Consider the following 12,376-nt stretch of genomic DNA (forward strand, 5'->3'; position numbering starts at 1 on the left):
CTATGACGGCTTGCAGGTATAAATATCCTCATCCGAACAGGTTAATAGCTCGCATAGTTGGCTTGCAGCAGGGGGCTTCTTTGTCTTGCGGGCGCGCCCAACACGAACCCAATGCGCAGTGCAACAAGGCTGGGGGTCATAAGGCTCAAGCTCTTAAGATTAATCGCAAACAAGACAGGGCTTTCATTCTCATCATAAAGATGGGCGCGCCCGCTCTCCCCCCAAGATCTTTTTTCTTTTTTTTAATTCCCAAGTTTGTTCGCCCGAATCGCTAGTTCCTGTCGAAACCCCCAAGCTGGGACTTGTTGGCGATGACTTCACTCCTCGCCCTCCTCGTTACTCTCCTCGCCGCCCAAGGCAGCCTTGCGTGGGCGGCCAACACGCGCCGCGACACGGCCGCCTCGAGGGCTGCGAATCGCAAGATGCGCGAGGCCTGCTCCCATTTCAAGTGCTACACATGCTCGAGCATCGGCGACCCCCCGGAATGCATGGCGTGCTGCCATATCGGATAACGTCTTGGGGTGCGCTTCCCGCACTGCAGAAATGCCCGCTCGAATAATGGCTTTACAATGGGACCACGGGCAGCACGCATTTGCTTTTCGTCCCCTTGACTGAGTAAACACTAGCTTTTAGTGGTCGGGTATGTTCAACTGTGCTATCACTGTAATTCGATGCCACCAGGTCTAATCAGTGTTGACTCAACCAGAAATATTCAAGTACTAGCAATGTATCATGTCATTCGCATTCTATTCCCGTCATAACTACTCTCATTTATGCCATCTATTCCTACCCTTGTAACTAGAGTTCATGTACTGGCCAGGTCGCAGCGGGCCACACTGAGTTATACCGTCTCTGGCTCATCTTATCCCGGCGGTTGGTGGAAAAACTCATCGCGGCCCGCCTCCCAACATATCTCGTGTCGAGATGCCCCCAGCCTCAAGACCTGCCATCATCACCATCATCAGCACCACCATCACCGCCTTTCGCTGGCCCTGACGTCATATCGTAGCATCCGTCTCCATCCCGCCTCCCCGGTCGCCTCGTATTGCCCTACCCCCTCCTCTAGCCCGCCCGCTGTGGGGGATCGAACCGACGCTTGGCGATTATCAGCCTAGAGTGTGATGCATGGCGCTCCGTCAAGTTGGCCAAGTTGGCCCCGGAACGCCTTCACTTTGGGGTCCGCGGCCCGTAACGCTATCCTGTCGGCGCGCCGAATCCGCACAAGTCGCTCCTCGTATTACGCCGGCTCTAGTTGACTACTTGCTTCTCGCTTGGCGCCTGGGTTCCCGGCTCCCTGCAACGCATCTTCCGGATTGCCCTGCGAAGCGGAGCTTGTTCGTTCGTTCTTTTTTTTTGTCCGTGTGTTAAAATCGGGACTTGGAATGCGAGGCGCGCCAAGAACCGGGCGATCCTATTCTCCGTCATCGTTGCCGTGCTATCCTTGTCTCTGCTGCAACTACACTCGTAAAAATCACTATATAAGCATCGTCAGACTCCCCCTCTTTCCAGCATTCCATACCCTCATCCAGCTCATCCATCCTCTCCCAACCATCAAACCAGTCCATTCCTCTTTACAGCCAAGCCTCCAAAATGAAGTTGACCACCATCGCCTCCGCCATCCTACTCAGCGGCCTCGCTGCCGCCGACGACATCCAGTCCAAGCCCTTCAAGCTTGTCCTCGACTCTTCCAATGGCAGAATCAACGGCAAGATCATCTCTTCCTGCCACTCAGGCGCCGCGATTGAGGGCCTCTGCCTCAGCAACGACGCTCCCGGTCCTTACACCACCTACTACCTCAACACCACCGAGGGCGCCACCAGCCCCGTCACGGGCTACGGTGCTTCAGGAAAGCTCGTCTGGAACCTCCCTCTTCGTACGTCATGATTTCCCTACCGCATGCACAAATAGCCACTAACTGTCTGCTTCCTAGAGAACCAATACGTGTCCGAGCCCATGCAGTTCACCTACGACCCTTCCACCAACGTCGCGCACCCTCTTTTCCAGCCCTCTTACACTGCCACCTATGTCGCTTTTGGAGACGAGGACAACGAGCTGGCCCTCTTCAGCTACGTCGACGACACCGTCAACCCTCCCCGGGCTGGGAACTTCAAGGCCCTCAAGCAGTGGTATGCCTGCACGACCTACTACACCGGCTACACGTACCTGACCCTTAATTGGGTTGTTGGCAAGGGCAAGCCGCAGAACCCTACCTGCGTCAAGACGCAGGTCAAGCGTGTCTTTATCTAAGCACCGGTGATTCTGTGTCGCAGAGCGGGCTTGCTTTGAAGAAGCAAGTATTAATGGCAGTAGTGGGATATAGAATGAATCATGTCACTTATGTTTGTATGAATATAGCCGCATCATAATCACGTCTTGTTTGTATTGAGTTGTTTATGTACTTATTGTCCTATATACAAAGTGCGGCGCTAGCTATTCTAATGTTGAATGATATAGCCCGAGCCATAGGGTGCCGGCGTTACTCGTTGCCCAGGTCGTGGAATCTTTTACACAAGGAAACAGCTTGTAGAAGCGGTGGAGACGGATAGCCGCTCTCAGAGACGAGCGCCTTCATAAAATGACGGTACCAGTGATCTGAGCAGTCACCGAATCATATAGAAAAAAAGGAAAAAAAATACCTACACATTCTTATTTGTGAATGCCAATGGGGCTCGCCAGCCAGGAGTATCCGTCGTTGGCGAGCAAAAAGGCCTGGTACTGGCCCGAAGGCAGGTTGCTCCCGTCGACCTTTTTCACGCCGCGCGCATCGGCGACGTACTCCCAGGCCAGCGCGGCGCCGACAGCGGACTGGCCGTCGGGGCCCTCGCCGAGGCGCCAGATGCCGATCCAGTTCTTGGCGGCCGGGCGCTGCGTGGTGTAGCGGATAGAAAAGACGCTCGAGGCGTAGTCGACAGCCAAGACGCCCTTGAAGACGGCGTTGCCCTGCGTGAAGATTTGCGGCGGCGCGAGCGACTGGTAGCCGCTCGCGGGCAGCAGGAACGCCTTGTACACGCCGTCGCCGAGGCCGTCGGCGGGGATCTCGATCGCGCCGGGGCTGCCGCCGGCGTAGGCCCAGCGCACGGCCTGGTCGTCGACGACGCCGGTATCCGGCCCGCCGCCGGCGGCAAAGTACAGGCCGACCCAGTTCTCGTCGCTGGGCTGGGTCGTGTTGTACTGGACGCGGATCGGGTACCCGCCGGTGACGCTGAGGGCGCCGGCAAACGTCTTGCCGAGCGCAAACTGCACGGGCGCGCCCATCCAGGCGTACCCGTCGCGCGTGAGAAAGTACGCCTTGTAGTCGCCGGCGGGCAGGCCGTCGGTGGGCAGCGTGACGGTGCCGTCGAGGCCCGCCGCGTACGCCCACTTGAGCGACGGCTGCGCGCCGAGCTGCTGGTTGTCCGGCCCGCCGCCGTTGACCGCCGCGTAGATGCCCACCCAGTTGCGGTCGTCGGGTTGCGACGTCGAGTACCGGATCGCGAGCGGGCTCGTCGACAGCACCTGCACCGACCCCGGGTACCCGGCCGCGAACTCGTTGCCCACGTCGGCGGGCGCGGCGCGCGCGGCGCCGACAAAGGCCAGCAGCCCGGCGGCAGCGGCGCGGAAAAAGTTGACCATGGTGGTTGCTGCGCGGTGAGGGATGGTTAGCCGCTGGTGTATGTGAATATGGTAGTGAGGTTTTCCTCGATGAGGGGGGAGGAGGCTGGCTTACACAAGGCGCGGATTTTCTCGCTGGGACGAAAAAGCGTCGACGCTGCTGTGAGAGCACTTGCTGTGAGAGCGAAAGTATCGTCTCTCGTGATCAGTTCCCGAAAGAAGATGAGATGCGTGAGACGACAAAACGATGAGGCGAGATGAATTCGCGGGGGGGATCTTTGAGACTTATACAGGGGCCCCCCCATGCGGTGGTATTCATGTATGTATTCATGCCGGGTGCATGTCACCCGGCATGACGAGCTCAACTCAAAGACGTGCGCCAGATGGGAACAGCAAAAAAAAAAAAAAAAAAAAAACAGCAAAAGAGAACAAAGGGATTTCCATTATTTCCCGCAACATCTCCTTCCCTCGGCCGTCCGGCCAAATGAGAGCCTCCAGACCATCGTCGTGGGTTGCATGAGCCAGCGGAGAAGCCTCCTCCTCCCGCCACAAAGACCGATGGTGGTTGCCCCGTCCGCAATCGTGGCTTATTCGGCTGTCATGGTTCGGATATGACATGTGGCGCCTGCCCCAAGAGGCCTAGTTAGTCTGAGCAAAGAAGAACAAGCCAAAAGGGCAAACACAGTTCAAGCCAAGGTGGTAGACCGAGCGGATTTGCAGTTGTGGGGGGTGGGTTGTCCATTGTTCATCCTATGTCCATTCATTGCTCTGTATGAGGCCACGGGGGAGAGGGGGCCTGATCAGAAAGGACATCGCGTGGCCCCAGGATGGGACTTCTGACTTTTGGTTGCGCCCGCAGGGCATCTCCGCCCCTGGGACGTTGGCGCGTGATCGGCACGGTACCCGGTGCTGCTCACAGGGCTCATGGCCGCCTAGTAGAACGCCCACGTGTGTCCGGGACTGGCACGTTGCAGTGTAATTGGCGCCAAGAAAGGTTCAAAGTTGGTGGTGCCGAAATACTTGTTCATGTTCAAAGAGCGGGAAACTAGTTACGAAAAAACCATGGCCATCTGAGTTTGAAGCGGCGGTGAAAGCCACATCAGCGTCATCTGTTACTCTAAGCCCTACTAAGGAAGATTTTTAGTGTAGAAGTTTTTAGTGTAGAAGCTTTCTAGTGTGAAGCAATTTTTAATAATTTGTTACGAAGCTTTTATTAGTTACAGAACCTCTTTAACTACAGAACTCGATCGGAAACAACCGGCAATATAGCAAACCAAAAATGTTGTCTTTGCCCTATATCTTACTTCGCCAGTAGGCACGAGTAACTATAGCGTCGTTGCCATTTTCAACTACGAACTTGGACACCGAACTTCGACCTCGCAAATAACGTGGAAGCGGTGCAACTCTGCCAATTGGTATATAATCTAATAACGAGCAAACAAACGCCACAGGATTCGATCACGACGGCTCCAACAGTTCCTTTGAACTGGTCATGTCAAAATGGAAACGGGCTTCGCACTCCACACACCCCGTGTCAATGGGCTATTGCAGCTTGCTTTGTTCTGCATAAAGAAAGAAGACGGGCCTTTATTCATAAGTATTCTGCCGCAAAACTTTACGGCGGAAAGAGCGCGTGCAAGTAGAAAGACTCGCATTCGCGTTACACTGCGCATCTTGCTTGCCATCTTTTACGACTCGGACTGGAGCCGTCTGGTTAGGGTTTGCGGCTGCGGGCGGGAACTCGACATCGCGTAAAAAGCCAAGCCACCAAACCAGACGCCCTGTGGCGATGGTAATTCCTTCTCTTTGTGCAACACCTTGACCTACATTCCAATACTCTGACTTACACAGGTTACACGTAAATGCAAGCCTCTCGAGCGCCACCCTAAACCAGCGCCAGGTGGCTGCCCCCAAACCTGCAGTAAAGTGGTGTTGAAACTGAGAGTAGAAGGCAAGGCATTTATTTGGACCATGTATTTAGTGTCGCAGTTGGTTGTATGGCTGGAGTAAGTAGTACCCAGTACAACGACTGTTCCAGTGATACTCGCATGTACCATTTGTCTTTGTCAGGGCCCCGTCAAAATACATGGTGATACATGTACAGACAGTCATCACGGCGTCTGTAGCTCTTGGCATTCCGTGGCCGTCGCATCGTCGCTAATTATTAAGCTGCAGGTCATTCTCGCTCTTCCAAATTGTCTGTCCGAGGAAACAGCCCCCGTTTCGCCATGTTATGTGCGTGACGAAAATCCCCATACCAACCCTCCCTGCGCAGGAACTGTCTGCATAATTATGCTGCAATGCGGGCGAAACAGCAAATCGAACGACAAGTCACACAAGCATCATCTGATACAAGGCCTCCAGATGCCCCCCTGTGCCTGCGGGTGATACCCGGGACCGGGCGAAACAGGACAACCGTTATGCAATGCAAAGACGAGTCATGAAGTTTGAGAAATCGGGAAGGTGCTCTCGTGCTCGTTCGTCAACAAAGTTAGCTTGCGGCTGCCGATGAGCTGTCTTTTGGTCAAATGGCCATACTGAATAATCGCATTCTGCAGCATGAAGTTCTGTATTTTGTATTTTGAAGGCGAATGCTATTTGCGGAGTCTTATACAATAACCTTTGCTACCTTTGCTATTTGCAAAGGTTAATCGTTACATATATAGAAGTGGCTTTCCATGGTCCAACTTGCCCGTTCGGGTTCTTGCTTGTCCGTGGCTCATTGTTGTCTAGCTCATTGTAGTCGACGGCCTGGATATCCGGAATAAGGTTTTACAAGCAAACTCGATACTAACAAACAATATTGAATAGCAATGGCTCCGCCGATCCCTCATACCAATGCGCCGAGACCCCCCCGCGCGTCTCGGTTCACGTTTCCCTCATCTATGTCCAACCCGTCCTTTATAAATTAGATATCCAACATGTCCGCATGTCCATTCTCTCGTAGCGTCTCGCGCACCTGCTCCAGCACGGCCGCGTGGACGCTCGGCGGCGCGGCGACAAAGCCAAAGTTGCGCACAAACTGGCGGCCGGCCAGCCAGTCCAGCCGCTTGCCGTCAATGTCGGTAATCTTGCCGCCCGTCTCCTCGTACAGCAGCATGGCGCCGGCGTGGTCCCAGATCTTGCCGAGGCGCTGCCGGCTCTTGTACACCTGCACCGTCGTGTCGCCGAGCCCCATGGCGAGCACCGTCCAGCGCAGCACCCACGGCAGCAGGTCGCAGCCCGGAAACGCGATGCCCATGCGCGCCGTCAGCCGCTCGTGGATCCCCGGCAGCACCGAGTCAGCCATGTCGTGGCTCGTCACGAAGCGCAGGTCGCTGACGCCGCGGACCGGCGTCTGCGGGGGCAGTCGCCGCGGCGTAACGTCGGCCGGCCGGCCGTGCATCGGCCGCACGTAGGCGCCGTGGTCTTTGACGGCAAAGGCGATGCAGCCGCCGTGGGAGGGGTCAATGTCGGGGTTGTTCAGCGGCGCCTTGGCGTCCATGGATGTGTTGGGGCAGCCGACGGCGCTGAGCATCTGCTGGCCGTCGACAAGCAGCCCAATGTTGATGGCGTAGACTTGTCCCATCATATACGTTCTGGTGCCGTCTATGGGGTCGAAAACCCATGTCCGTCTCGAGTCGGGCACCCCAGATCCGCAGAGATCGACCAGGTCACACAGCTGCTGCTTGGACTCGGGCAGCCTTGTGAGCCCATCGCGGGGCACCGTGCTCAGCAGCTCCCAAACTCTGTTGAGGAGGGCTTCGTTGTCTCTGAGGTGTGATGCATCTTCCTCGCCCACGAAATTGTCGTCGGGGAAGGCGCCCTTGAAAGTTGCCGCCAGCAGGCCCTGCACTGCGAAATCGGCGACGGTGACGGGGCTGAGGTCGCTCTTTTCGATCCCAGCCTTGTCCTGCGCAGACACGACTGTTTGGCTCAGACTTGAAGCTTTTTGCAAAGCATCAAAGGCAATTTCCAGCTCCTTTCGGTAATTGCTGTCCATTTTGAAATTGTTTGAATTTCATGTGCAATGCGGTGTCTCAACAATCATGTTGAGTTCCTGCCTTCGCCGGATAAAGAATCACCCCCCGGTTGAGCGATCCACATTCGCTAAGTGCATACATCGTCAAGCCTCTGAATGGCGCCTCGGGAGCTTGCCATTCACAGACGCAACACAGGGCAGAACAGGACTGGAAATGGGCCAAACTCGAAGCGCTCAGATGCGATAATATTGATTGTCGCACATGGCCGAAGTCGCGTCTCCGCGCGTCGATCCCAACGCTATCACAACCGCGCCCGACCATGATGCATTCACGCTCGTGCCCGTCATTTCAGAGTTGCTGAGGACGCGGTACTGCGCTCCAGGTACCATTTTTCTCGTGGAAGGCATCGAAATTATCCCGGTGTCAAAGACGGGCCGCTGGCAGGCTGTCCGGCTTCTCCTAGGCGATGGTGATTTGTGCGTGCAAGCGCTGCTCAGCGCCGACTGTCACCGGTTCGTGGAAACAGGCGAAGTCTCGACGGGCTTTTACATCAAGCTGGAGCAGTTCGACCTGCAATGGGAGGCAATGGACCCCGAAGATGGTACCGCCGGCGGCAAGATGGATCAGAAAATGGTCTTTCTCGCATTGCACGATCTAACCACCATTGGATGGAACGACGCCTATCGTGCCATGGCCAAGCAACATAGAGACGAATCAGAGACTCACGATGAGCGTACATCAGCAAAAAACGATAAAGGCAAGGAGAAGGCGATACCAGGAGAGGCCCGGTCACCGCCGCCCATGCTTCATACCAGGATGGAGGAAGAGTCGGCATCGGTCAGGTTGCCGCCGTCGTCGTCGGGCTACGGGGATGAAATCGACATGGATGACGCCTTCGAGGACATGGAAAGGATTGTGTTTCCGAACGCGAAAAAACGAAGCACGCCAAAGGCCGCTACTTCATCGCGCGCACGGGGGCCAGTGGCGCTTCCTCGAGACTGGGTCGATCGCCAGGTGCCGTTGAAGCTCACCACGCTCCATTCGATTCCATCGCTGCCGTACGCGCAAAACTGGACATGCAATATCCTTGCCATTATTACCTCGCTGTCGCCGGTAGAGGCTTCCTATCTGCCACCGTACAAGCAGCGAACGGCGCGGCTGGCCGACCCTTCGACGGCCAAGCAGGTACACTTGACCGTGTTTCTGGACCCTGAGTCGTTTACCCCTCCCATTGGCAGCGCGGTTCTTCTCACAGGGGTAAAGAATCATCGCTTTGACGGCGGCAGCCTGAAAAAGTATGCGAGTGATGGCGGAAAGGGAGGGGAATGGTGGTTTGAGGACCCAGTTGACCTGACGTGGTGTGATGTGGCGGGTATAAAGACATGGTGGAAACAAATGGAAGAACATGTAGTCCAATGAAGTGTACGCGATTCCGCATTCATTTTGCTGATGATATGCATATGCGTTGATGTAAATTGATGTCCACTAGATAGGTACCCCATCTCACGACGGAGCACCAACAGTGAGTGTGTGCACATTTGCACGGACATTGGATAACGCCAATTTTAAATAATTCAATCTCAGAGAAATTCACACACAAAGGCAAGGCAGTTTCCAAACTAAATTCTCCCACAAAATTCAGAACGTCTACTTGGCTGTCAGTCACCGCCAAGATGGCTGATTTACACTGGGCCGCACCAACGCATGACAACCCACATAGATGTGCCACACCCCGGGATTCACATCGAAACCCTCAGATCACAAGCCACCACCTATCCTCTGCCATCCGACGAGCGACATACAGCTCGCGGCTGCAGCAACCTGCACAGGCAAGCTCTTTGGGGTTGAATGCATAGGTGCAGAGCCGTCGAGCTACCCGGTTTGGTGCGCGCAGAATATCCCGCAAACGCCCAGCATCAGTCCAGTCCCTTCCCCCACCGCGAGAAGGCGCTGCTGCCCAACCCCAGGGCCGCCCATCCGTCGCTCATATCCCATCGTGCAAACTCGACCTATCCCGTCCTCTACAGTGCTCTCGCAACCACAGCTTCCCCGTCCATTTCAGTATCCTGTCTTGGCAAACGACTTCCCCCAGGCTGTTCATGGAACTGCAAGGGCTGGACACGCGCGCGCGGCAGCAGGTCATCGATGGCTTCCTCGGCAGCCTGTCGTCGTGGGACCTCGTCTATCTCCGGCGGCGCATGCACGCACACGAGGCGCGGATCCGGCTCGCCGCGCTCGAGGACCTGCCCGCCGAAATCATCATCTACATTGCGCAGTTTCTCGAGCTCGAGGACCTGCTCGCCTGCGCCCACGTGTGCCGCCACTGGCACGCCGCATGGACCTTTGGCGCCGTCACCGCCTCGCTCTGCTGCCGCTACTTTGCCGGCCTGACCGAGAGCCACGGCCTGGCGCACGCCGCCGGCCACGACCTCTTTTCCGCCCGCGCCCGCCGGTACATTGGCAAGTACCTGCGGCCCTGGCCGAACGCGTACTTGTCGACGCGCTGGTTCGTCGGCGCCAACAACGAGCCCCAGCGCAGCGAGGATATGCGCGAGGACGCCTTTCACCGATCCGAGTGTCTCGACTTTGGGCTCGACAGCCCCCCCATGTGCTACGGGGATGGCCTGCTGGCGTGGCAGCCCGAGGACAGCTACGCCGTCATCAATGACTTGAAGAGCCTCACCCGTACTAGATGCAGTTTCGGGGCGAGCCTTGTAGCGGGCCGCAAGCTGGACCTTCAGGCCGTAACAAGGCAGCTGGTCGTTTTCAGCTCCATCGACTTGAGTGCGGGCAGTCAGGTCTGCCGTGAACTGTGGGCACTCTCGGCTCAAATACGTTTGCAATGCCTATACTAACCAATAGCAGACAAATATGGAACGAAAAGAGTTTGGAATGGAGGCGCCTCTCATTGCCAGGCCGTCTTGCAAAATGCTACGCACATGACAGCACCGTCATCGCAGTTACCAGCACTGGCGACGCATTTCACTGGTCGTGGGGCGGATCAACAATAGACCTCCAAGCAACAGTTTCCGAGCTGTCAGCCCCGCCGAGTGATTGCCTGCCTTGCTTGCAAAGGGTGCCCGGGGCTATTTTCCATCCCACTGACAACAACATTTACTTCCTATCTTGGGTCCATAAACCTGTGACACTCGGTATGTACTTGTAGAGCATGCGTTGTGCCATGACTAACCGTAAACTCAGATGATCGCATACATGTCGTTGTTATAGTCAAATATCAACAGGGGAGGCCAGTCGAGAGATATGAGACAACAATTGCAAATCCAGCACGGGCTTTTGATCCCCACCGGCCCTACTCGGATGGCATACTCCATTTCTCCTTACGATGTCAGAAGATGAACAGCCACGGGCTCTACATGCTCGGCGTAGCCCAAACCTGTCTCCACTACCACGGGAACAAGAGCACGCTGGCCGAGTCAAACTGGCAGCTCGTGTGCTTCAACGTGCTCACTGAGTCGTTTGCGCACAGGACCTACGAAAAGTGCCTGACCAGCCCCAAGTTCCATCGCCCGACCTGGGACTGGGCCGACTGGCGCGATATCCAGGCGTGGGACGACTACCTGTTGGTGCTGTGGCAGCCGCGGCCGCACGTCATCCACGAGCCCTGCACCTTTAGCGAGCTCCTCCTCGCCACAGACAACATTGCCTGCATCGCGAGCTCCCAGGAAGCCTTTGCCGGTTATGTGCGCCCGCGGCGTCTCGAGCCCGCGCTTACAATTGACACCTTTCACCAGCGCCGGTCCGGCGTCGCGCACCACGTCTTCATGGACGACGACTTTGTCGTCTATGCGGCGCCTGACTCGGTCCTCGTCTCCTCCTTCAAGGGCAGCAGCGATCTCGTGCTCCCGCCCCCCATAGAGGGCAGCCCAATCACCGCCTTCGCCAGCCTGCCCACGCCCCGGCGAGTGGCGCCGCCCCGTCCTGCGCCGGCGTGGGACTGCGAAGTCTATACGACGCTCGGAGCACCGCAGTTACATACCTAGCATCAAGGGTGCGTGAATAGTACTACTAAAAAACCACAAAACCCTACAGCCTCCTACGTGTGCTGTTTTGGCGGGCGGGCCTGACTCTTGCACAACGCGCATTGAGCTGCGCCGGCTGATGCGAGCGGTCGTTTTCTGGTTCAGACGATCCTGAGACGGCAGCATCACAGCTTGAAAAGACTAATCCCCTGTTTCTCATTGATCGCGCGGTCCATGTAGAGTGTCTCGAAAATCGGGTAATTACGCATTGTTGCATGAGCGCGTCTCGGTTCGCCATGCTCTAGGCCCTATCACATTAGCGCACCCCAAAAGGCGAAACAAGACTCAAGGCTGCGACACTCGCAACACTGCAGCCGTTTCACGGCGTCCGAACGACACTGAAGCGCAGCTCTCTCGTTTGATTTGTGTTCATGATGTTCAAGGCCTGGGTACGCTATTTATATCTAATGTTCTCTTTTTCCCTTTACCCCAATCTCGCACTTTATTCCATTTCTTTTCTGCGGCCGGCCCGGAGTTTCACTGATTTAACCTTTTTTACAACCTTTTTTTTGTCATCTTTTGTTTATCAATCGTTGTTTGCAATGCTTCAATCAAGACGCTCGCTGCTGGCAGTGTTGTTTGCGGTGTTGGTTCTTTGCCTGGTCATTGCGGAGGCATCTCCTCACCGGAATGGCAACAACGGCAATGGCAATAATGCCAACAACATTTTAAGTGGAAACAGTAGGGATGGAGGCAACAACGGCGGCGGCGGAGGCAACAACGGCGGCGGCGGAGGCAACAACGGCGGCGGCGGAGGCAACAACGGCGGCGGCGGAGGCAATA

The 12,376-nt window shown here is 56.1% G+C and overlaps 5 protein-coding genes across 5 annotated transcripts in view; 2 read left to right on the forward strand and 3 right to left on the reverse strand.

Moving 5' to 3' along the window:
• Positions 1-1,237: 1,237 nt before the first annotated feature.
• On the reverse strand, positions 1,238-1,565 carry CCM_02124 (uncharacterized protein; the record flags this gene model as incomplete). Its single annotated transcript, XM_006667277.1, has 2 exons — positions 1,238-1,411; positions 1,476-1,565. The coding sequence occupies 2 exons, from the start codon at positions 1,563-1,565 to the stop codon at positions 1,238-1,240; spliced, it is 264 nt and encodes an 87-aa protein (XP_006667340.1).
• A 25-nt stretch (positions 1,566-1,590) lies between these two features.
• On the forward strand, positions 1,591-2,247 carry CCM_02125 (uncharacterized protein; the record flags this gene model as incomplete). Its single annotated transcript, XM_006667278.1, has 2 exons — positions 1,591-1,873; positions 1,931-2,247. The coding sequence occupies 2 exons, from the start codon at positions 1,591-1,593 to the stop codon at positions 2,245-2,247; spliced, it is 600 nt and encodes a 199-aa protein (XP_006667341.1).
• Positions 2,248-2,646: 399 nt separating this feature from the next.
• CCM_02126 (uncharacterized protein) lies at positions 2,647-3,612 on the reverse strand (the record flags this gene model as incomplete). The annotated part of the gene is made up of 1 exon (XM_006667279.1): positions 2,647-3,612. One exon carries the CDS (start codon positions 3,610-3,612, stop codon positions 2,647-2,649), a length of 966 nt encoding a protein of 321 aa, XP_006667342.1.
• Positions 3,613-6,499: 2,887 nt separating this feature from the next.
• CCM_02127 (myo-inositol-1(or 4)-monophosphatase) lies at positions 6,500-7,573 on the reverse strand (the record flags this gene model as incomplete). Its single annotated transcript, XM_006667280.1, has 1 exon — positions 6,500-7,573. The coding sequence occupies one exon, from the start codon at positions 7,571-7,573 to the stop codon at positions 6,500-6,502; it is 1,074 nt and encodes a 357-aa protein (XP_006667343.1).
• A 241-nt stretch (positions 7,574-7,814) lies between these two features.
• CCM_02128 (Cyclin-like F-box) overlaps positions 7,815-12,376 on the forward strand; it is a gene marked incomplete at both ends in the record, with an annotated part of 5,681 nt that continues 1,119 nt past the window's right edge. The window contains 3 exons of the mRNA XM_006667281.1: positions 7,815-8,911; positions 9,646-10,351; positions 10,904-11,541. Of these exons, the coding sequence (XP_006667344.1) occupies positions 7,815-8,911; positions 9,646-10,351; positions 10,904-11,541 (2,441 nt within the window). The remainder of the gene's footprint in view (positions 8,912-9,645; positions 10,352-10,903; positions 11,542-12,376) is intronic.

This window comes from Cordyceps militaris, assembly GCF_000225605.1.
Source record: "Cordyceps militaris CM01 unplaced genomic scaffold CCM_S00002, whole genome shotgun sequence".
Taxonomy (NCBI): Eukaryota; Fungi; Ascomycota; class Sordariomycetes; order Hypocreales; family Cordycipitaceae; genus Cordyceps; species Cordyceps militaris.